This window comes from Cydia splendana, chromosome 16 (genome assembly GCF_910591565.1).
Source record: "Cydia splendana chromosome 16, ilCydSple1.2, whole genome shotgun sequence".
NCBI lineage: Eukaryota > Metazoa > Arthropoda > Insecta > Lepidoptera > Tortricidae > Cydia > Cydia splendana.
In genome coordinates this window covers 18,859,041-18,884,333 of record NC_085975.1, presented here as the reverse complement: position 1 = coordinate 18,884,333, position 25,293 = coordinate 18,859,041, and the positions used below count along the sequence as shown (strand labels likewise).

General features: G+C 36.8%; 3 protein-coding genes across 3 annotated transcripts; all 3 read left to right on the top strand.

Moving 5' to 3' along the window:
- The first annotated feature begins 7,177 nt into the window (after positions 1-7,177).
- On the top strand, positions 7,178-9,272 carry LOC134797931 (general odorant-binding protein 2-like). Its single transcript, XM_063770273.1, has 3 exons — positions 7,178-7,327; positions 7,835-8,015; positions 8,472-9,272. Exons 1-3 carry the CDS (start codon positions 7,178-7,180, stop codon positions 8,648-8,650), a joined length of 510 nt encoding a protein of 169 aa, XP_063626343.1. The 3' UTR covers positions 8,651-9,272.
- Positions 9,273-13,234: 3,962 nt separating this feature from the next.
- LOC134798448 (general odorant-binding protein 2-like) lies at positions 13,235-16,947 on the top strand. The gene is made up of 3 exons (XM_063770888.1): positions 13,235-13,391; positions 13,630-13,810; positions 16,108-16,947. The coding sequence occupies exons 1-3, from the start codon at positions 13,248-13,250 to the stop codon at positions 16,284-16,286; spliced, it is 504 nt and encodes a 167-aa protein (XP_063626958.1). The 5' UTR covers positions 13,235-13,247; the 3' UTR covers positions 16,287-16,947.
- Positions 16,948-17,852: 905 nt separating this feature from the next.
- On the top strand, positions 17,853-19,396 carry LOC134798408 (general odorant-binding protein 1-like). Its single transcript, XM_063770825.1, has 3 exons — positions 17,853-18,018; positions 18,502-18,682; positions 19,151-19,396. The coding sequence occupies exons 1-3, from the start codon at positions 17,890-17,892 to the stop codon at positions 19,330-19,332; spliced, it is 492 nt and encodes a 163-aa protein (XP_063626895.1). The 5' UTR covers positions 17,853-17,889; the 3' UTR covers positions 19,333-19,396.
- The last annotated feature ends 5,897 nt before the right edge of the window (positions 19,397-25,293 follow it).

Here is a 25,293-nt window from a genome sequence, read left to right as displayed (position 1 = left end):
TATAAACACCCAACACCCGTCAACCTTTTACAGAAAAGTTTTTAAAGAAATTCAATAAGCTACTTAGGTCAGGCAACGAATGCTCCAAAAGTTGTAGAGGGAAATGCTCGGAACACAATTTTTGACTCCGTAACTAGGTTTGACAAGTTAGGAGGTGAACATATCAAAAGTCCCCGGCCGTAGCCCTTGAGCGGGGGGGAGAGAGGGGGCTTTGAAGGTCCCATTTTCCCGTTTTTCGATTATATCTCGGAAACTATGCATCTCAGCGACATGGCCACTTATACAAAATGAAAGTTAATTTAATTTGTTACAAGTTTATTCCGTCAATTTTTTCGATATGTTGAATAGTTTTTGAGATATCCGCTCTTGAAAGTTTATTTAAGGCTCTCAATTTTATCTTGATATATCTATATCAGTGAAGGTGCTAGGCCGTGTTTGGTATCGTTTTCGTATAAATCTGGGGTGCTGAATCCATTTAAGATATCACATTGACACCATTCCACAAAATAAAAATAAATCTTTTTAGGGTTCCGTACCTCAAAAGGAAAAAACGGAACCCTTATAGGATCACTCGTGCGTCTGTATGTATGTCCGTCTGAATACACAAAATAGTTCTTTACCTATAGATGACAGGAAAACCTATTAGAAATGTGCAGTCAAGCGCGAGTCGGACTTAATGTACGGAACCCTTAATACGCGAGTCCGACTCGCACTTGGCCGGTTTTTTTGAAACTCTTCTTGACGCTTAACCGCTGAACCGATTTCGTTGAAATTTGGTATAGAAATAGTTTGCGTCCCGGAACAGGACATAGGATAGATCTTATAACCAAAATCATCTTTTGAAGGTGTGAAAAGTGGCGTGGAAATTTGTACGGGAAATCAATAACCGCTGAACCGATTTATATGAAATTTGGGATGGTCTACATCTTTGATTTAGTTAAAAATGATGAAAAAACATGACTTCAAACCTAAACTTAAACAGTATTAACTTCAAGAAGTCAATTCTGAATTCCCCCCTACACCTCATTTCACACCTTTAAAGGGTGATTTTTGAGATAACTTATTATATCCTGTCTCGGGACTCAAAATATATGTGTACCAAATTTAAATTAAAACTGTTCAGCAGTTTAAGCGTGAAGAGGAGTTTAAAAGAAAGTATTTTAATAAGTTTATATGTTTTTACTTCGGAATGGTGTCAATGTGATACCTTAACTAAATTTGGTACTGCGAATTTATACGAAAACGATACCAAAACATGGCCTCGTAGCTTTACTGTTGTAGAAGTCAAAATAAAATTGAGTGCCCTAAATTCTTATTACTTGGTCAAACTTGTGTAGAAGGAAAAGGTAAAATAAAAGTCTTCGGCAGGAATATAAGACACAAATATATTTTTTTTTTGCGTTACTATTTCATTCATCAAATATAAACATACCTTAATTATACTATTCTAGTGAGATCCTCATAGATAAACAAAAACATTTACTTAAAAAATTACAAGGTCGAAATATCACGGAACTTTTTTTTTTCCTTTATTAAGGGGCTTTTTCGATTGAACGAATATGTCACCCCATAAAAAACAGACTTAATTAACAAAGTTAAAAGAAAGTAAATAGCTACATCTAGTTTAATTACATCACACATTTCTGTCCCTCAGACCGCACTTAACAATATTTAGTACCTTTTCAACAACCTCAGACATGGGGTTCGAAAGGTAGGTATTACATAACCCAATGGAACTGTCATTGTCATGAAATATCTGTCTTCTAAGTCGCTCATTTCGGACACACTCCATTAAAATATGATACACATCCTCGACGCGATTACATAAGGTGCATAATTCCGAATTCACTTTACGCATGAGGTAGGCGAACTTATTCAATGGAATGTGTCCAGAGCGCAATCTCAATAATAAAACTAGATCCTGCCTACACAACACACTATTATCAATCCAAGGAGAATTAAAGGGTTGTGGCTGTATTGTCTTATACCAAATACCTTTGTCCCTAGATCTCTCGTCGAAATATTCCTTCCACAATTCGCGACACTTTAATTTGACTAAATGTAAACAGTCATTATTGCCCCCATATAATGTTTCAAGTGAAATTCAATGCCATCGCTGCATGCCTGTTTTGCTAATGCATCAGCTGTCTCATTGCCACTTATACCTACATGCGATGGAATCCATTGCAATATTATAACTTTTGCCATAGATTTAGTAATATGTGAAAAATATAAACTTTTATAACAAAAAAAATCTGGACACAATTTAAGAATCACCCAATTGCGTCGAGGAATCATCTGTATTTTTGCTTGTTTCATTACCTCCTCGCTTCTTTTTTGTCCTTTGTATTCTGTAGCAATTTGTTAGATCTGAAAATAAAGATAACTTGCGTCGTCACGGATGTCGATTTATAGGTTTTAGGGAGTGCAGAATTCGAAAACGATGATCATTTTATAATCCAAGATGGCGGCTACGTATTTTGTCATAAAAGTGGAATCCAAAATAGTCATCATTTTCGAAATCTGCGCCCCCTAAAACCTATAAAACGACATCCATGACGACTTTTATGACATAGTGCATGGCCGCCATCTTGGAATCCAAAATAGTCATCATTTTCTAAATCTGCGCCCCCCAAAACCTATAAAACGACACCCATGACGACTTTTATGACATAGTGCATTGCCGCCATTTTTAAATTGAAAATGTTATCATTTTCGAAATCTGCGCCCCCCAAAACCTATAAAACGACACCCATGACGACTTTTATGACATAGTGCATGGCCGCCATTTTGGATTCCAAAATGGTCATCATTTTCGAAAGCGGGGCCCCCTAAAACCTATAAAACGACATACATGACGACTTTTATGACATAGTGCATGGCCGCCATCTTGGAATCCAAAATGGTCATCATTTTCGAAATCTGCGCCCCCTAAAACCTATAAAACGACACCCATGACGACTTTTATGACATAGTGCATGGCCGCCATTTTGGAATCCAAAATGGTTATCATTTTCTAAATCTGCGCCCCCCAAAACCTATAAAACGACACCCATGACGACTTTTATGACATAGTGCATGGCCGCCATTTTGGATTTCAAAATGGTCATCATTTTCTAAATCGGGGCCCCCTAAAACCTATAAAACGACATCCATGACGACTTTTATGACATAGTGCATGGCCGCCATCTTGGAATCCAAAATGGTTATCATTTTCGAAATCTGCGCCCCCTAAAACCTATAAAACGACACCCATGACGACTTTTATGGCATAGTGCATGGCCGCCATTTTGGATTCCAAAATGGTCATCATTTTCAAAATTGGGGCCCCCTAAAATGTATAAAACGACATCCATGACGACTTTTATGGCACAGTGCATGGCCGCCATTTCGGATTCCAAAATGGTCATTATTTTCGAAATCGGCACTCCCTAAAACCGACATATCGACACCCATTTCGACTTTTATGACAAAGTGTTTTGCTACCATCTGCATGCAAGACATTTCTATTATTTTTACGTACAAAAATGGCCCCCTGTCAACTTTCAATCGAGATTTAATCGATAATTTATTCGATTAATATTCAGATTAATTCAATTTCAATCTATGTTAGGTCGACTAAACTAATCGCGATTAAAATTTGAGAATTAACTTTTTTTATTCCATTAATTAGTCGAATAAACAGTTAATCGATTAATGCCCATCTCTGACCACTGCATTTTTACACTTTGAGAATATCTGAAAACAAATCAACACAAGGAGCCATTTTGCAAATCCAGTAACTTTGTTATTACTTTTGACAGCGCGTGTCATGTGTCAACACAGAGTCGACACAAAGTCGAAACATTGCAACTACTTTGTGACTGCAATATTTCTCAGCCTTGAACCATATTTATACATCATAATTAACAAGTTTCGTAGTATGTAAAGCGTTATTTCTGTTATTTAAGTATAGTATACGCATCGAAGTACTAAAAATGCTTCAAATAATATAGTTATGAACACAGGCACTGAGAAGTAAACAATTTCATTTCCGGCTAAACTAAAACAATGTGGTGGCGCGTTGATTATATTACACTTAGTTTATCAAATCACTCGAGCAGTTTAATTCCCCATAATAATTTAAGTCATATTGTAATATAAATGCAAACAATATATAATTACGTCTTGTAATCCGTTTTAGAGATGGCGTATTAATGTCACTTATTTTTATTTAAGTATTTTTCCATCTGACAGTTTCCATTTGACAGGAACAAAATGAACGAATGAACGAATGATTTTGGCATAAAGTAGTCGCAAACCCGAAACAATGTGTGCACACGGCGACCACACTTTATGTCACTTTGTGTCATGTGTCGACCCTTCCCCATTTCTGGTAACTGTGTCGACACGGCGACGACTCTGCGACTGGAATTGTGACCGAAACAGACGGTGTCGACACAAGATGTGTCAACACCGCGTCGTAACGGCGACTGGAAATGGTTGTATGGGGAGTATGGGGCTATTCATAAATTACGTCGTTTCAAATGGAGGGGGGGGGGGGTCTGGACATCGTATGATGGTAGTATGACGTAGGAGGAAACAGAGTCATCCGAAGCATGATTTTTGGATGATTTGAGGGGTGGGGGGGTCAAAAATCGTCAAAAATAGATCAAAAATTAATTTATGAACACTGCACACACTTACATTTGCACTGCATTTAGTATTTTCGTACTTACCAAATAACAGTTTTAGGACTTTAAAAGTTAAGCACAGTTAGTGTTGTTATGGTTGATTTCAATATGCTTCGCGAAGGATCAAGAATGTTTAATCCATCATTGTAGTGCGAGTGTGGTAGAAGGGATCGGCATACTGAGCTCGCACGGCCTGCCGCAGCGCGTAAAATACCTAAACTCGCTCAACGCCGAAATGTAATAGCGCTCTTAAAGGTCCTTCCCTCAGCATAATATATAGAATGCGACAGCAAAATGCGGTACTAAAGACTTATTCATAAGTATCTGAAGCGAAAAGAGAAACTCAGATAAAGTTCGAAGGACCCAAAATATAGATCTTTAAGACGAAATAAATTGCATTCAGTTTTCTTCAAAACATCAATAAAATTTCTGGCATAGTCGTTTTTATTTTACTAACCATATAAAAACAAAGTATTTTTATTATAGGTAGGTTAACTAGGTTACATATCAGGTAACTTTTTTCTTAACCAAATACGTATACATTCTTACATAAAAGAAGAATCCAGTAGGTACAGTCATCGTCGTATAGTAGTTAGCATCCAAAGTATTCAAATAATTCGGTACATCATATAATATGTATGGCGTACCGAACTATTTAAATACTTTGGATGCTACCATATAATATGTATGGCGTACCGAACTATTTGAATACTTTGGATGCTATCTACTATATGATGCTGATTGTACTTTGACGACCGGTCTGGTCTAGTGGATAGTGACCCTGTCTGCTAAGCCGATGGTCCTGGGTTCGAATCCCAGTAAGGGCATTTATTTGTGTGATGAACACTAATATTTGTTCCTGAGTCATGGTTGTTTTCTATGTATATAAGTATGTATTTATCTATACAAGTATGTATATCGTCGCCTAGTACCCATAGTACAAGCCTTGCTTAGTTTGGGGCTAGGTTTGATCTGTGTAAGATGTCCCCAATATTTATTTACTACCAATCTTTCACACAGTTATGACGCACGCAAGCACGAAAAGGTTGAAACTAAATTAATATTCTTTTTAATTACCTATTTCTTTTTCTGCATTTTTCTGGCTCATCGGGCATAGAGTTGCCACAGTATAGTATAGTTACGACAAGTTTGAAATATTTGAATCGATGATTGAATAATGTCTTGGTTTTGTGTTCTTCAAAGCGTACACTACAACATTACTAAGAACGGTTAGGAAAATAATAACTTAAAATTCCCCGTGAAAAGTAATGATGTAAAATACTGATAGAAATACTGCTAAGTGTGTGGGGAGATTTAAGAATGTCATGACCTGACTGGACCAAACGCTGGAGCGTCATGAAATTTCATGTCATTACTAATGATAGTGTCGGGGCCGTATAAAAGCTAAGGTATGTTCTAACAAATCAAGGTAGCTCATAAATATGTATGTTAATTTTTATGTTGTATTATGCTGTCTTTTCACCTTCATTTTATAAAGATTAATGTAATATTAATTTATTTATACGGATACTTTAATAAGTATCCGTTTTCGAATACCGAACGTTGCATTAATGTAGAACGAAAGTGATATCTATGCTCATCTATTTAGAATCCATAACAGATCTTCTCAGATAGAGTATATAAATGCTCTTTATTAAGTACATATCTGCATTATAAAACAGATATACCTAAGGAATCACGATTACTTGCTCATAAATATTTATTTATGAATAAGTAATCAATCAATCTCAGTATGATACTCATTGATACAGAAAAAAACCGGCCAAGTGCGAGTCGGAGTCGCGTTCCAAGGGTTCTGTACATCAACCAATTTTTAACAATGTATTTTTTATATTTATTTATTTATTAACAATATATTTACATGGTATTACAAACAAGCCAATACACCGACAAATTAAACATTGCAAAATACACAGTATACAAACACATGAAATATATAAGGTGACATTAAACATAAATGCTGGACAGCCTGTCATCCATCAACTCGCAGAACTTTAGACATTCACGGCACACAGTCACCCATCTCTAAGCAAACAAGTCACATTCAGGTATTTATTAATAAAGAACTATTTTGTATATTTTTTTTGCTATTTTCTTAAATAATTTCTAAACTATTTATTATAAAATTACAAAAAAATATATTTTAGATTCACAAAATGAGCTCTTTCATTTGATATGTAACACAATATAGTTTAAAAAACATTATTTTTTAATTATCTCATTTACCCCCCCCCCCCCCCCCCCCCCAAAAGTGGCCTCCAAAATTCATTTGTTTACGTAAGATGTCCGACTTTGGGTCACAAATTTACATATGTGTACCAAATTTCAACTTAATTGGTCCAGTACTTTTGGAGAAAATGGGCTGTGACAGACGGACAGACAGACAGATGCACGAGTGATCCTATAAGGTTCCGTTTTTGCCTTTTCAGGAACGGAACCCTAAAAACAAATCTATTTGCTATAAAGAGGCGTGATGGCGGCGAATGGTCATTGTCTTCAAAATGGCGCTTTACTGGATAGTTCTTGCTTTGATCCTGGCTGCAGGAGAGATGGAGGCGACTTCAGACAAGTCTATCACTATGAGCCGTGTCGCCGGGAAATTTGGAAAGACTCTGGACGGTTGTCGGGACGAAGTAAGAACAGTTTTGTAATTTTGGGATATGTGAAAACAACAACAACAACAACAACAAGTAATGTAGGTTTTTCTATCGGTGTGTTTCTTTTACGATAATAGAATTCAGTTGCATTAATATTTGAGAGTAAGGCTGTGGTTGGTTTTGCAAACGGCAAATCAAGGCCATTAAATACTTACATTGTGCATTGTGCACGAAAATTTTTTTGAACGGCGAAAATTTGCCGCTCGTCGCGCCCCTAGCGTCCAATCCACGGCCTTAGGCTCTAAATCTAAATATAATTAAACCCTTCTCGAAACCTCAAAATGTAGCATACTTATACTTATGTAAAATGATAAGTTATTCAGGTTAATTCAGGAGATCTTGGAATGTGCTCTCACAAACGCTCCCTGCCCAGGTTTTCTGAAGAGACTACAGTATGGGGTTCTTCGATCAAGAGTGTACTAGGTAGTAACTATGTCATAAAAAAAAGAGAAGAAATATGTTTTTTATTCTTCTCTCCCACAGGCCAAATTAACCTCTGACATCATGGAAGGATGGGAACAAGCCTGGGATCAAGACTTCGATGTAGACCGCAGAGAGATCGGCTGCGCCATCATCTGTATGTCCAACAAGTTCTCCTTACTGCAAGATGATAATACCGTGCAACATGACAGTTTGGCAGATTACCTCAAGTCTTTTGACAATGGTAAGATTTTTACACAAAGTTATTACGATGTTTGCTCAGAACTAAGAACAGGTTGACAAATTTTGAGAATATGACGAATACTGATATAGCGTCATGAGTGTCATAGCAACCATTCAAAATCGAAAAAAAAGAAAAGGTACTGAAAAACCACACTCTGCAAAGTATATGAAACAAGATAATATTCTCATGTATTTATCGTCTATTAAATAAACATATTAACAGTGATATTCAGAAGGCCACCATTGCGGTATGCCACTTAACTGCAAATAACCGATGAATATTAGGTTAAAGTTTAGTTTTTGAACTTATTTTTAGGGTTCTGTAGTCAACTATAGTTTCGCCATGTCCATCTGCCTGTCTGTCTGAGGCTTTGCTCCATGAAATTTAGTGCTAGAAAGCTGCAATGTGGCGTGGATATTTTATTTTGCAAATTCTATCTGCTGTTTTTACTTACAGGTGACGCTCTTGCAGCCACAGCAGCAGATTTATACACGGACTGTGAGAAAGAAAACGGGCATATTGATGACGACTGCAGCCGCACCGCTAAGATGTTTGCTTGCTTCAGGATCGGGGCAAAGAAGGCCGGCATCACGCCCTACGTCGACTTGATTAAAGATGTGATTGAGGAAAGTTAAGACCCGACGGCGAAACGTGAAATTGGAAACCATACTGGAACTGACGTATTTTTGGCCGTGTCTGATTTGTTTAGCCCCAGATTTATGAATGAATCAATAAACTACATTCCCATTTCAATGAATTGATGCAAATCGACTTTGATAACCAGTGTTTAAGTTTGAACTAGCTATTACGTGTCTAAATTTCATTGTATTTTTGTTATCCGAAGTTTGCTAAAGGCTATTTGAATGAAATATGTTTACAGTATTGAATTTATTTGTAGAAAAAGTGTGTAAGAATTATCATCATACAGCATTTAATTATCGTGAAAGCGGTTAGTTAAAAATGACATGTAATATCATAGCGCATATTTTAATTCAGACTACAACTCTTCGGATTAACATGCATTCATGCTGAAATTGTCAATAACTTCACACAAATTTATTTCTTGTCGATTCTTTGGCCAGTATTGTTTTTAATTTATAATACCAACAGGCCATATTTTTATTTGTCGTTATAAATAATGCTGATGAAAATTAACCCTTAAGTCACATATCGGACAATGTCAAAGAACCTGAGGTCCCCGTATAATAAATTCATGTATCACAAAGTTCATTTCATTAAGCATGTCATTATTAACCCAAGTAGCACAGATTAGCTGTATAGCAGCCGCATAATGAAGTACGAATACGCTTGAAGCTGGAATATAAAAACTGCATAAGAGCTGTATAAGCGTCTTTTCAGCTTTTATAACTCTTAAATGGGCACAAATTAGGCAGCCTTAAGTTCACATAGCTACTTAAGAGCGTTGTAGCAGCAATTTAACGGAATTATAAGGGGTAACAGGAGTTATAAGAGGTGTATATTGGCTGGGTAAGAGACCACCAGTTACCCTTTATTCAGCTAATATGTCACATGTGCGCCCTAATACCGGGAAAGATTGACGTTGGGCTGAATAAAAGATAATTAATAACATACTTTTACACCTCTGCCTTAAAAATCAGCTATTATATTTAGTATAGTGACGACGAACGCAGAGGTGAACATATTTATATTGAAGCAAAAACGTTAAGCGCAACGACACCATAAGTCATTTTGTTAAAGTGTTTAGTTAAATGTTTGTACATGATCTTTTATATATTAATGCGAAAAAGATGTTTGGGAATGCAAGTTTATTGACATTATATATATACATTATCTAAGAAAATTTCAGTGCGCCACGAAAATAATCAGTATTTATTTAAATTAATGATATAAATAAGCTATGTGTAAAAACTATTTCAGTGGTTCGGACAGAATTATGAGATAAAAAGTTAATAATACGTTATAGGAAGTACTAAACGAATGATTTAGGTTAAGAACTCAGGCACAAAACCATATTGTTACCCTTAAAAGTTGGAAAAGCTATTTCAATTTTGTAGGTTATATACAATAAAATGGCGGTCAATGTTAAAAAGCAACGTGAACCGTTAAAATTCTTATATGCAGCATACGACTGTTATATATCCCACTATAAAGTCCAAGTCGTTATTTCGATACACTAGTGAACCTCTAAACAGTTATAAGGCATCTTATGAACGTTTTAACAGCCGCTATGCAGACAGTCCAAATGGTAGTATAATAGGCTGCTTAGCGGTAAACATGTTCAGCGCTAAGCCATATTATGCGCCACATGTGTTCGATTATACGTCTATTGGTTTCATAATAGTTCACTCGTTCTCCCTTATAATAAGTCAGCGAAATAAAAGCTGCTTTAGCGGTAAACATGTTCAGCTATAAGCTGTATTATGCGTCCCATGTGTTCCATTTATACGTCTATTGGCTTCATATTAGTTCACTCGTGCTCCCTTAAAAGTCAGCGTAATAAAAGCTGCTTAGCGGTAAACATGTTCAGCGATAAGCTGTATTATGCGCCACGTGTGTTCCATTATACGTCTATTGGCTTCATAATAGTTCATTCGTGCTTCCTTAAAAAGTCAGCGTAATAAAAGCTGCTTAACGGTAAACACGTTCAGCGATAAGCTGTATTATGCGCCACATGTGTTCCATTATACGTCTATTGGCTTCATATTAGTTCACTCGTGCTCCCTTAAAAGTCAGTGTAATAAAAGCTGCTTAGTGGTAAACATGTTAAGCGACAAGCTGTATTATGTGCCACATGTGTTCCATTATACGTCTATTAGCTTCATAATAGTTCACTTGTGCTCCCTTAATAAGTCAACGTAATAAAAGTCCACAATTACCTCCTTATACAGCACATGGCGTAATTTTATCCACTAAACAGACCTTATAACGGTTAAAGCATTTGATAACCCTTAAAGCTGTATAGGGTCGTAGCAAATATACCTTTATATCACTCTTTGCGTATTAATGGTAGTTTTCAGAGTCGTAATGCAGCTTTTAATCAGCCCTAAGCTATATAAATATCACTGAGATCTATTATACAGCTGTAGGACCACGAGTGTGCTCTTATAAGTGTCTTAATACGCACAGAGCGTTAGATAGAACTAAAAGTGAGTAGTTATAGAGCTATCTGTGCTACTTGGGAAGTCATTTAGATTGTAAAGGTTGTCTGGAAGAGATCGCTTTTTAGCGATAAGACCGCCTGTTGTTTAACCTCTTCTTCCTGTATTATTTGTATTGTTTTCTGTAATGAGGTGTGCAATAAAGAGTATTTGTATTGTATTGTATTGTATTGTATTTTAGAATTGCAATAAAAAACTGCTCGAGTGGACTTAAATGGTTTTAATCACACAATGGTACTACATGCCTTGTGTTTTTGTTCCTTTCTCCCATTTTACTCTTAGTCTACCGTGAAACTAAGGCGGTTGGTAAAAAGTTACGACGCGATGGTCCAATGCTTGGCGAATGGCGACATGAAGCTGCTGCATAATTATTCAAAAAACTTAGTTCGACTGTTTACTAAACATACTTAAAACACCCTTAACTGGACAATAGTCGACTATAAGGGTTTGTAATAAGGTCCACGAATGGTACATGCGAGCGCTATACATATACAGTTGACACCGTTACTTAACCATTTTCAACTTTATTGCGCCGAGATAAGATCTACCTTGGTCAGTTAAGTGAGTTATTGTCAGTTGGTACACTGTAACTTACTTGCTGATTTGACTAATTACAAAATTACACAGCTGCCCTTTTGAGGTTTCTTTACGTGGAAGGAGATTGAATGGATGTGGCATATTTCAGTCTGAGTTAAAAATATAGTATAGCAAGCCTTTTCCTCAGTAAAAAGTGAAAAAGATGAAAGAAAATGAGATTATCTGAAGATTTGAAATAAATAAATGCTAAGCTCTAAAACCCGAATTGCTGACGCAGGCGAAAAAACAGCTAGGCTCAAATGGGACTGGGAATGGGACATGTCTACGGCATTGGCTGGCATTTGTTGGCGGGACGACTTGGATATCTTCCTTAACAACTGACCGGAGGAAGCCCTAAATCAAGAGTCACGGATATCAAAGGTACAGGTATGGCACGCTTCAGTCAGCTACCAACAACAGTGAATTAACCAGCAGGCCTATTATGGATATGGCTTATCCACGTGACAAAATAACCGTCACTTTTTAACAGAGCGCGAATGTAAGTGACGGATACCGTTTTATCACGTTGTCACGTAGACAAGAACGATCATCATATCCGTACAGATCGTACAAGTATTTGTTGAAGATGCACTCACAAAATTACAATAATCGAAACATTGGGGAAGCATATTGCTCCATCTACGCTAACTTGGGCATCTGCCATTTCGACAGATTTGAGGCATTATGATTTTCGACTTGACCAATATTGCATATTCGCGAGTGGAACGATATCAGTACCTAGTGCAACACCTGACAAGACAAATACTAGACTTAATAACAAATACATCAAAGCAACATTCAAGACATTAAGCATCCACGCCTCGCCAAATGACTTGCATCCGCGCAACCATCACATTACTATCAACAACACCGAATCCACATCTAAATGAATGCGTTTAGTCTAGCTCATTATCTAGTTACAACTCTTGACTGCCCGTAGGTGAATCTTGCATGGCTTGGTTGACCTTGTAATGCATTGTTATTAAGAGGGGGCATAAATCCAGGAAATTAAAATAAAACAAAAGATAGTGCGCCGCGTGAAATGGGGTTGGTATAGGTCGAAATATTTTACATATGGCGCTAGCATATGTTGCCCTGTTCATCTGTATTGCCCAAGCTATGATGGCGCCATTCTTCAATCTTTTGACAGTTGCCAACCCCATTTGTGACGGAAAATTTGGCCATAGTGTAGATTTTTATCTTTTATCTGAATTGATTAAAATTTTGCTCCTCAGATGGCTCGGGTATATATCACGTAATATGCAACTGAAAATAAAATGTAAATTAGACATGTTTTCGTGATTTTTTCTATCGAGCTAACTTTAACTTTTAAGGTTTTGGTTGGAGTCTGCCCTTGCAAATATTACTTTCCGTTTTTTTATGGCATTTGCCTTTGACGAGTAAAAATTCATATTTGAGTTAGCCTCCTCTTAAGGTTCACGATATGACGGTAAGAGTAATCATAGAGAATTAGCGGCCGAAAAAATCCGTCTGTGATATATTGTTGTGATGGCGGATGGTGGGCGCTGTCGGCACCATGGCGTTGTACTGGCTAGTTGCTTTGGTGTTGGTGGGAGGTAGGATGGTGGACGGCAACGCGGAGGTCATGAGTCATGTGACTGCGCATTTTGGGAAGGCTCTGGAGCAATGCCGCGAGGAAGTAAGGATTTTAATGTTTTTGGATCTTACCTTTAATACAAACACGTAGTTACAAGGTATTGTAATAAATAGTCCTTGAACTTAGGGGTATAACTGCCTCATCCTTCATTAAGAAGTGTACATAAATAGGTACAAAAAAGTTGTATTTACATGGTAACATTATTTAACATTTTCAAGCATCTTTTTCCCATTAATTGACATAAGCATACATTAACGCTTTTCAATCCCCACACCCACAGTCCCAGCTGTCTCCAGAAGTTCTGGACGAGTTCCATAACTTCTGGCGCGAGGACTTCGAGGTGGTCCACCGCGAGCTGGGCTGCGCCATCATGTGCATGTCCAACAAGTTCTCCTTGCTGCAAGATGATGCCCGCATGCACCATGAGAACATGCACGACTACGTCAAGAGCTTCCCACAAGGTATTTCCAAACTTTTGTTTTAAAGCCATCATGTGCATGTCCAACAAGTTATCCTTGCTGCAAGACGATGCCCGCATGCGCCATGAGAACATGCATGACTACGTCAAGAGCTTCCCACAAGGTATTTCCAAACTTTTGTTTTAAAGCTATCATGTGCATGTCCAACAAGTTCTCCTTGTTGCAAGATGATGCGCGTATGCACCGTGAGAACATGCATTACAGTCACTGGTCTTTCTTTCTTTTCATTTGAGCCTTCATGTACCATCACGCTCCGTGATTGTTACGCCATTTAGGCTTCTAGCTCAATTGGAACTTCCATAGCGTAAAGGGAACAACCAATTTAACTAGGACCATAAATGGCGGGCGTAACAATCGCGGAGCGTGATGGTACATGTTCAATTCACACTTCCACAAGATTCTATAATTTATTTAATTTCTCAAAGATGACCAAATGTGGATTGTTAAAACCTCTCACAGCTAGTAAATGCTGATGTCCACTTTACCCAGACTTTTTTTTTTATCGCGGTGCACAATGATTCTTAAGCAGTCATAAGTGTCATAACTATATTTCTAATATCCTCCATCATCATCAAACGCGCTCTAGTTTCCAGAGACTTCCTTACTCTATATGTATACATTTTATTGACACTCTTCGCTCACTAAACCATAAACAAAAGTAGCATGGAGTGCAGTAATTTCCACGCCTTTATAAATATCCAGTTTCTTGACCTGGAAGCGTATTTGGATTTTGATAATATGATAAGTTCACCCTATTATGTTTTTTTTTGTTCGTTGCTGTAAGTTTAGTTTTGTTTTTAGCGACAGTCAATGACTTTTTAGTTATTTATTTTATTTATAAAACATGATTTCCAATCGTCGCTTTCTCAGGGCGTCCGCTAGCTGGTAAGGGTGAGCTGGTTAACGAAAAATTGTATGAGCAACGCTAACTGGCGCGGACGTGTGCGGTGGTTTTTACATACAATGACACCCGCGTGCGCTAACCCAGCTACGGGTCACCCTCAAGAAAACGTACTTATTCATATTGGTATCAACTTTTTGATATCTGAATGTGCCTCTAGAGTTTGTGTAAAATGCATCGCGTGCTCACGTTTGCCGACTGTGTACGAGAACTGAAATAATGTGCTACGTTATTATCCGGACTTGGGCGCAAACAACTTGAATTTATAGCCAGAAGTTTGCGTTTCTAGTTTCATAAACATGTTGGAAGTTCTTTATGATATGTACGTGATACGTGAACGCACGTATCATTACAGTTACTGCGAAATATTGCAAACATAGATGGCAAGAATGAATCTCACGTTAGTTACTTATTTATTCTATCTGTATTTGAAGAAAATTGCTACTTATTCAAAAACTTACAACGTGAAATCAAATTAATTTTCTAGAAAATAACGCAAACTGCATATTTTGCCTAGCCAGTTTTCACTGATGAATATGATAGTTACATTGCAGCCATTGCAGGGTACCTATGTAGTTGAATAAAGTTGATTATTTTATAAATATAATTAAAAACCGCTGATGGCCTAGCGGTAAGAGCGTGCAACTTTCAATCCGGAGGTCGTGGGTTCAAATCCCGGCTCGTACCAATGAGTTTTTCGGAACTTTTGTACGAAATATCATTTGATATTTACCGGTTGCTTTTCGGTGAAGGAAAATATCGTGAGGATACCGGACTAGTCCCAATAAGGCCTAGTTTCCCCTCTGGGTTGGAAGGTCAGAGATGGCAGTCGCTTTGGGATTAGTTGTCAAGCGAACCCCAGGCTCTCATGAGCCGTGGCAAAATGCCGGGATAACGCGAGGAAGAAGATAACTGATTAAGCTCAATTCACAACCGTGGGTTACACCAATCATGCTTATAAAAGAATCGTGACTTTGTGACTTGGCCTCTACTCATCATCATCATCTTCCTCGCGCTATCCCGGCATTTTTGCTACGGATCATGGGAACCTGGGGTCCTGGGGGCTAATCCGCTTGACAACTAATTCCAAGAATTGACATAGGCATAGTTTTTACGAAAGCGTCTGCCATCTGACCTTCCAATCCAGAAGGGAAACTAGGCCTTATTAGGATTATTCCGGTTTCCTCACGATGTCATCCTTCACCGAAACACGACTGAGTAAATATCAAATGATATTTCGTACATAAGTTCCGAAAAACTCATTGGTACGAGCCGAGGTTTGAACCCGCGACCTCCGGATTAAAATTCACACGCTCTTACCGCTAGGCCACCAGCGCTTTATTAACTTGACCTCTACTATTGGCCTTAAACACTACAGGTGACATCCTCTCCGCCACGATGGTCAAGCTGATCCACAACTGCGAGAAACAGTACGACGACATCTCAGACGACTGCAGCCGCGTCGTCAAGGTCGCCGCCTGCTTCAAGGTCGACGCCAAGAAGGCCGGCATCGCGCCCGAGGTCACCATGATCGAAGCGGTGCTGGAGAAGTATTGACACCCAACGGCAGAACTTTGAATTGAAAATGATACTGGTGGATAGATAAAGTAGGTGATGATAATTGTATAAGTTGGGCATTGGCAGCAATGCAGTGTTGCTTTTACAAAAAAAAAATATTAGATCCGGACATACGGATACACGAAATTAGTAAGAGTAGTAATCACTTACTTGCACACAATACTTTGACTATCAAAGGCAAAGCGATGTGGAAATTTGGAGGCAAGCTGAAGCGATCTTATTAGTAGGTACTTATTTCTTTTCCTAGGGTTTGTGGATAAAGTGTGGAGTGGAGACCTCTTAAAGTATGACTGATGATGATGAGAGTATTGTGTGCATAATATTAAGTAATTTTTTTATTTAAATTTATTGGTATTCAGGATAAACTAAAATTAAAAATTAGAACGGTCAGAATTTAATATTTTAACAAGAAGAGTTTGTAAACAACTAAGTAATTGATAAATGATAAGTTGAATGGTCGTCAAGAAGTATATATCCTTTTACCAGTATTGTTTTTCATTCTTATATGAAATCAGCTAACAATATATCGTACAATGTCTAAAGAGTGATACCTAGTAGATAGTTCTGACTAAGTTCATTTCATCAACTATTTAGATTAGATTAGGATTTTTGTGATTTAATAAATAGTTGTTTGAGTGGAGGATGTTTCAATTAAATTTTCATTTATTTTAGATACATAGTTATACAAAGTATTAATACGAAGAAATGTTTCGTGTCCTTAGATGTCGCGTGTAAAGAACATAAACGGTTAAATACGATGATATCGTGAGTGACCCTGGCCCCAATTTCACCACGGTGACAGGTGCGACAATTGTAAAATCACTGTTGCTGACGTCACAGGCATCCATGGGCTACGGTTACCACTTTCCATCGGGCGGGCCGTATTCCTGTTTGCCACCATCATTGTATTATTTAAAAAAACTTTATTATATCGGAAAAAAACAGATATTTCTCTTGTGAAGTTTCTGACAATTGTCAAGATTTAGAAGAATTGTAGGTAATTCTTGACAGGTAATGAGTTATATGTCGGAATTTCGTGACAATTGTAGTGTTTCTTGTGACAATTGTCATAAACTTAGCAAGAGAATTATCTGTTTTTTGCCGATATAATAAAGTTTTTTTAAATAATACAATGATGGTGGCAAACAGGAATACGGCCCGCCCGATGGTAAGCGGTAACCGTAGCCCATGGATGCCTGTGACGTCAGCAACAGTGATGTTTTACAATTGTCGCACCTGTCGCCGTGGTGAAATTGGAGCCAGGTTTTAAAATTTTTGACATTTAGGCACGTAATTAAGAATTATTGTTTTGAACCTCACTGATGATAGTCGCGTACCTTTGATTGCGGACTTGCAACTTTGTGACGGTTGAAAACAATATCAAACGTGATTGAAACTCAACCTTGACAGCCCACGTGTAAATTGACTGCAATTTCCATACAACACCTAACAATTAAAACATCAACAATTAGTAACCTTACCATCCATATATATCGCACCCGAGAATAACAACCACATTCTAGTGACCAGGAGCTGTAGGTAGTTAGCATTTTTTCTATGAACTTTATACTGAGACCTAAAAATGGCAAGATCTGTTCTGCTCTCTCTTGTACTATTAGCCATGGCTGTGAGGAAGATAGAACCCTCATCGGAGACTATGAAGACCATAACATCAGGATTCCTTAAAGTGCTTGAGGAATGCAAACAAGAGGTGAGTGGGTAATTTGATTGGTTGCTAAATAAATGTGGTTTATGTTTACACGTTTTTGGTTATTTACGGGATTCATAATAAAATATGGCTTAAATCATTCTCTGTTAGATCAATGGACTAGGCTGCGTTCTTAAAACTAGCAGTAAAAAAATCCTAATATATTTTAAGTAACATAAAAAACAAATGTATCAATTTGTTTGGGCCAAGAAAAATACCGTCACGGCAGACCTCGAAGGAGATGGCGGCACTTATATTGCAATAGACCAAGATGCGTGTCTTTCCCCAGCAGTGGGATACAATATTATGATAACAAAGTAGCAAATAATAACACTCTTTTCTTTACTTTGCAACAACCGATTAAGTGTAAGTATAGAAGTATTTTTGATACATTTAAAGTAGCCATTGTATCTGTATCTGTTACAGCTTTTATGACAACCTTTACCAAAATCCCTTCAATTGTGATGCTAATTTATGTTCCAACAGCTAAACCTCCAAGGGCACGTGATAAGTGACTTGTATCACTACTGGAAGGAGGACTACTCGCTCCTGAACCGGGACACGGGCTGTGCCATCATCTGCATGAGCAAGAAACTGGACCTCATCGATTCAAGTGGGAAGCTTCATCATGGGAATACTCAGGAGTTTGCCACTAGGCATGGCGCTGGTAGGTTCAGACAAATCTTGAAAATTTGGGTTCCGTGGAGCTTTGAAAATGATTTGGGGAATAATAACGACTGTATTTTTGTCTAAGCACTTGAGATAATTAGCACGTAGCCATGTATTTTCTTAATTTATTAACATTGTCAAAATTTGGAAATAAATAAATTTGCTCCAGCCTTGCGCATATTTATTTATATCATAAAGGATTGGTAAAACTTTGCCTTGGCTTAAAAATGAGAAATATTAACAATGTCTACTTCTAGACAAATGTACAAAAAAAATTGCGCTGTTTTCATACAGCAGTTTCTTGTAGACCAAATCGTCGTCAGGTCGTCACTCGTTATTTTCCTCAATCACTTTGCCTAGCAGTAGAATTGCTTCCTCCTTTATGACAGTTTCAATCTTCATATATTAGGCTACTGTTTTACACGTTGCGGCTGATATACTAATGCCAATTTCCACAATTTTCCAGCAAGTGATGTAGCCTCAAAGCTAGTAGAAATCCTCCACGCCTGCGAAAAGACCCACGAAGCCATAGAAGACGAATGTATGAGGGCGCTGGAGATCGCCAAATGCTTCCGCACCGACATACACCAGCTCAACTGGGCGCCGAAAATGGACGTTATTATTACTGAAGTGCTTACCGAAATGTAGATTATTTTAGAGTAAATATTATGTTTTTGTAATGACCATATGCGAAATTAAATAACTTGAAAGCTGTAGAGTGTATTGATCGTCGAAGTTTAGTGATCAACTTATACAAATATATTAGAGTTAGACCAAGATAAGTCTGCAACGATTTTGATATCACACGCAGTGCAAGTGTTATTTTAAACGTCAGCCTTCTATGAAATTATGACGCCTAAATAAAACTTGCACTGCGTATGCTATCAAAATCGTTGCAGACTTTTCTTGGTCTAACTCTAACTTCTCTATAAATACTTGCACAAAATTACGAGTATAACTAAATTTCTTGTCAAGACAGCGACAATCCCGTCTTGTAATTCTTCCTTATTTTGAAACAGCCCTAGTCTGCAGTTGATTTTGTGAAGTGTTTGAAGAAAAGGTTCCAAAGACAAAATTGTAGTGATGCACGAATTTCAAAGTTGCGATTTTATAATTTATCGTCTATCGTCAATCGACACTATCGCACTTACAATACAAGTTAGAACATGATAGACGATAAAAATGTCATCATAAATCAGCTTGATAAAATAATGTCACTGTATATCTACACCTACAGTCTTCAAATCCCTTTGTTCCTTGCTAATTCCTATCCCTATGTCCTAACTGGTTTTCAAGCCCTAACTTATGTCCCCATATTCTAGACAGGACAATCGCCTGCCTTAGATAGCGACAACACAATAGATCTATTTAGTTCTTAATCGAAGCGATACATTGATAGCCAATAGTGTAAATTAGTCTTAGAACAACAGTAAACTATGCAAACTAGATTCAACCCTATTTCCAAACCATTACAGTTGGTAATCCTTTGATAAAAAATTATGAGTTACGAAAAGGTAGAATAGTGATTTTGCAAGGAAAGGGTGCCTGTAGACAAATTTGAACTGTAAATCTATAACTTCACGATTTAGATTCCATTGCATTTTCTGCAAAGCACAGAAGGGTGTTGCCTAAACTAGTTTTAACTGTAAGGTTTGAAGATAAGGTTTAATTTTGTTTGAGAAGATGATGTACAGAGATTCAGGAGGTAAATTGCTAGTTGTAATAGGGTATGCTAAGTAAGTGTGGTCTTAAATCGTGGCTGGAGACATAAAGCCGTCGTGAACAATGCCTTGGTGACTAGTTTTGGGGATCGGATTAAGATAGCCGATTGTTAATAGCTAAGTGAATAATAGTTAATGAGAAAACAGTTGGTAGGCATCTGATTACAATTGAAATCTACTCCCTTACCCTAGATTAAAGATTGATGATGGAGAAAAGTGTTTTGTATGAGAAAACCTTTTTGCGGCATATTGTGTAAAAAAACTTGAAAAACTTGAAATATCAAAATTTACGGAAAATGCTGTCGATATACGTAATCACTTAACATGTCGCTAAGTCATAGGTACTTACATAAGTATTACGCTTCATTACGGTAACGCGTTACGTGACGTGAATAATAACGAAAGTAACAAATGACAATTTGAGTGATAACACCAATCGTTGTCATTTTTATTTTTCCTTTCTGTCACTGTTTACAAAAAAAGATAACTCCGCGGAGTCCGCGGAGCATTGCTTTAGTCGGAGCATTTTTCATAGCATAAGCATTTTACACAAAGGTTTTTTCACTTAAATAATTCGAAATATACCAGTTTTAAAATCCCTATACCATATTCAGCCCACGTTTCCCATCTCACAGACCATTGGGCCCACACCCTTCCCGTGATGTATGTTATTTGGCGGGGTCACTTTTTAACTGAATACGTGGTACACATTCTAAATGGATTCTAATTTGTATTGTAGGCAAAAATGCATACACAACGATATAAGATATTGTTCTGCGTTTTATTATGCTTGGTCTTGGTATTCGAAAAGTTCACCTGCCTTCGAATTTAAGTCGTGCGAGAGACTAAAATCAGGTGAGTGAAACCGTAAAATTAGCACAAAGATCATTTGCCTTCTCTATGATCACATCATCAGATTCTGATACGTGACATCGATTGTCAACTTGAAGCATACCCTTAAGACATTATCGCTATTATTGACAACTTTTAAACTTTTAAGTTGTGCGTATTATGTGCAGATCTTAAAGAACCCAAAGCTCTCATCATTTAAAAAAACATACCTAGTTTATAGGTAATGCATGAGTAATTTTATTATTAATGGAATGGAATTAAAGACAAATTAAGGGGGAATTCATACTTAGAGCCAGTTCTTTAAAAGAAAAATCATTAAGTACAGATACTGTCAAATGTCATTATAATGAAATAATGACAGAGGTCACGAAAGTGCTATTACTTCTACTGAACGAATAACTTGGACCATCAATCTTAAGGGTCTGTAGCAATCTGTCAACAATAATGAGACGGTTTGACAGGTAAGAAGGGAAGTAGTAATGCATAGCTGGAAAACCATTGCTAAAATAATTATTTTTGAGTACAGAAAGGAACATTTTTGTGTGTAAAAAAACTAGTCATTTTATATCATACTGTAGAGGTTGTATATGAATCGCTGCAGAAGGTATCTTCTAAATATGTAGGGTCATTGCGCTAGTTTCCGTCCATGCTCAAGTTTTCGTTCACTTGACGAATTAGCAAATAATATATTTCATTTTTAATTTGCTACTTCCTAAATATAATTTTTAGATAGATAAATTGTTTAGACATTAAGGATTGAAATAAGTCCAAATTTATTCAGCAATGGAAGTTTATAATTAATTAATTATATTCAAATTTCGTCAAGTGGACGAAAATTAGAGCTGGACGAAAACTAGCGTAATGACCCTATTTTACTGTGATAAAAGCTATCCTATGTCCTTTCCTGGTATTCATCTCCAATATCTCCACATCAAATTTCTTTAGAGGCTTATACGTGAAGAGGTAACAGACAGGCAGACAGACGTCTGAAATGCATGGGAATACACTTTTAACTTTATTGCACAAAATATATACAACAATGTACAAATGACGGACTTAATGCCAAATGGCATTCTCTACCAGTCAACCATAGGGCCAAACAGAGACACAATAATTGGTGCAGAGAGAGAAAAATCAATGAATTAAAAAGAAAAGCAAACTAATATACTTATAAACTACATATATTACATAAATACAAACATACATACACACACGTTTACACATACATACACATACATTTTATGACAAGAAACAAAAATATAACAGAGATGCATATTACCAGACAACCATAAAAACTGAGTAAAATACAAATACATATTGCTAACATGTGTCGTCAAAAACAAAAGCCGAAAATTTAAATTTAAAGCACCCCATCCAATCCAAAAAGCAATTCAGACAAAAATGCACCTGTGTCAAAACAATAACAGGAACGTGTGAATTTACATATAGACCAAGGATGTGTATTTATGCCTCCCCTGAGTACGTGACGACTGAGCGGCTATTACTCAGTGTCTTATCTGTGATTTTGAATCTGAGAGATGTGGGTGTAACTGATATTTTTCTCCAAATATTAGTTCTTTTTAGGGTTCCGTTCCCAAAGGGTAAAAACGGGACCCTATTACTAAGAGTCCGCTGTCCGTCTGTCTGTTCGTATGTTCGTCTGTCCGTCTATCCGTCTCTCCGTCCGTCCGTCTGTCTGTCACCAGGCTGAAATTTTCACAGATGATGTATTTCTGCTATAACTACAAATACTAAAAACGGAATACATATATATAATAAATATTTAAGTGGATCTCCCATACAATAAACGTGATTTTTTTGTCGTTTTTTGCGTAAATGGTACGGAACCCTTCGTGCGCGAGTCCGGTTCGCACTTGACCGGTTTTTATTTCTTTGTATATTTTTTTTAGCAACGTAAACTAATACTAAACATAGATATATGTTAGGTAAATGTACGTGCCAAGTTTCATGTCTTTTTAAAATGAGAGCCTAATTTCGATTGTATGGGAGCGACTGTTTTACGGCGCGACTCTTAAGTCAATCGTGTTTCTTTATTCAATGCATGTTAATATTATCAACCTCTAAAAGGCAGAAGCATATTCAAACTTTAAAAAGTTCCATCTATTAATATTTTTTGATATGACACAAACTTAACACGTATTATTAGCACTTAACAAATCAAATTGAGATTTTAAATACCTACATTAATTTCGCTGGTTGAAGTTTATTAAAACAAAACGATCACATGTGGACCTTTTACCAAGCAGGTACTTTATAATTATAAAAAAAGCGAATGTATTTTTAAAACCAAAAGGTAATTAACAGAAGTAAATGTCATGACGTTAATGAATTGTTGGTTATTGCTTGATTAATGTTTATGTGCGGTTTTTTTCTGCTATATCTCAAGATCTTAAGTATAATATAAGGTCAATACCGTTAAGTGTGGCTGTGGGGTAAGTGTACCTGGACTCCACATTAGGGCCTGTTAATTTAATATATCTAGATTATAGTATTTGCCACAAAACGCAGATAGCAAGTAGCAAATATATGAATTCGCAATAAATACTGATCAATGTGTAAATAGGCCCTATTATATAATACTAGTTTTTGCCCGCGACTTCGTCTACGTGGAATTAGTGACATCAGCAGCTAAAGTAGGTATAGCACCTGGATAATGCTAATAGCAATCATTCAATTCGCGCATTACTTACTTCAATTATTAGACATTCATTAGCTCTTTTAATTCCACCCCCCTTTGCAATCTCTTCAGGGATGATTTCCGACATAAAAACTATCCGATGTCCTTCCCCGGGAGTCAAACTATATACATATCTCTATACCAAATTACAACTAAATCGGTTCAGCGGCTAAAGCGTAAAGCGGTAACAGACAGACAGACACACTTTCGCCATTATAATATTAGTATGGATTACAAATGCAAAAGTGTGTCTGTCTGTCTGTTACCTCTTCACGCTTAAACCGCTGAACCGATTTAGACAAAACTTGATATGGAAATATAGTTTGGGCCCCGAGAAAGGACATTGGACATAGCGTAGTTTGTATCAAGTTAGTATGTATTTTTATATTGGAAGTTTAACGCAATATTGAGTAAAAATGAAAACAATTGACTATTATGAAAGCTAACAAGAATAACTTATATTTACGATTTACTTAGATGATGGTTACAAGTACCTAGATAGATATACTTACATATTAGTTAATAAATTTAATAATAAAACGTTTCACATCTTATGTGGGGGACAATCTTACACATATCGATATAGCCCCAAACCTCAACAAAACTCAGTTAACAACGCCAGACATAACGTTTAAAAATTACCACAATTATTAAAATAATCACAATAAAAGCATATGAAATATGTATGGCTTCCATACATTAAGTTTTAATGAATTCCTCTGAGGAACTGCAATAATACATCAACCTGTCAACGGTTTGCAACAACTGCATTACCAAATTATATTTGCTGTTGGCTCACTAACAATTTCTTCGAAGAAAGTACTTTCTCGAGCGCAAAATCATATTGGCAGTTTAACATCATTAGTTAAACGTAAATGTGCAGTTGAATTTAGTGAAAATGTACTTTATTTGGATGTAATAAGAGTGAAAATGACAGCAAACGTTAAAGTTCATGCTTGGGTCAAAACAAACTCAAAGAAATAAATATAATTTGTTGTTTCTTAACATATTATTTAGTCTTAAAGTATAAGAAATAGGGCTGATTTTTCAGTGAAATCTAGTTTATAATAGGCAAAATATAATTTGGTTCGTAAATATCGTGAATACCGTTGGGGCAGCGTCGATTTTTCATGAAAAACGCCATTAGAATACAAAGTGACAGTTGAAACAACATTTAACGAACGAGTTTTACATGTCGCTGACAACTGTCATGCTACAGTTTGTAGCTGACAAAAGAAGGTTTGCAAATAATTAATATTATTATTATTCTTCAGCCAGGTTATCCACTTGACCGTCCGACGATAGCATAGTATCTGAAAAAAATATGCTCTTAACCGT

Excerpts from the sequence above, each read along its gene's own strand:
- LOC134798448 (XM_063770888.1), top strand. The coding sequence starts at position 13,248 with ATGGTGGGCGCTGTCGGCACCATGGCGTTGTACTGGCTAGTTGCTTTG. Across the intron at positions 13,392-13,629 it reads TGGAGCAATGCCGCGAGGAA|TCCCAGCTGTCTCCAGAAGT; the intron begins GTAAGGATTTTA and ends CCACACCCACAG. Across the intron at positions 13,811-16,107 it reads CGTCAAGAGCTTCCCACAAG|GTGACATCCTCTCCGCCACG; the intron begins GTATTTCCAAAC and ends TAAACACTACAG.
- LOC134798408 (XM_063770825.1), top strand. The coding sequence starts at position 17,890 with ATGGCAAGATCTGTTCTGCTCTCTCTTGTACTATTAGCCATGGCTGTG. Across the intron at positions 18,019-18,501 it reads TTGAGGAATGCAAACAAGAG|CTAAACCTCCAAGGGCACGT; the intron begins GTGAGTGGGTAA and ends ATGTTCCAACAG. Across the intron at positions 18,683-19,150 it reads TGCCACTAGGCATGGCGCTG|CAAGTGATGTAGCCTCAAAG; the intron begins GTAGGTTCAGAC and ends ACAATTTTCCAG.
- LOC134797931 (XM_063770273.1), top strand. The coding sequence starts at position 7,178 with ATGGTCATTGTCTTCAAAATGGCGCTTTACTGGATAGTTCTTGCTTTG. Across the intron at positions 7,328-7,834 it reads TGGACGGTTGTCGGGACGAA|GCCAAATTAACCTCTGACAT; the intron begins GTAAGAACAGTT and ends TCTCTCCCACAG. Across the intron at positions 8,016-8,471 it reads CCTCAAGTCTTTTGACAATG|GTGACGCTCTTGCAGCCACA; the intron begins GTAAGATTTTTA and ends TTTTACTTACAG.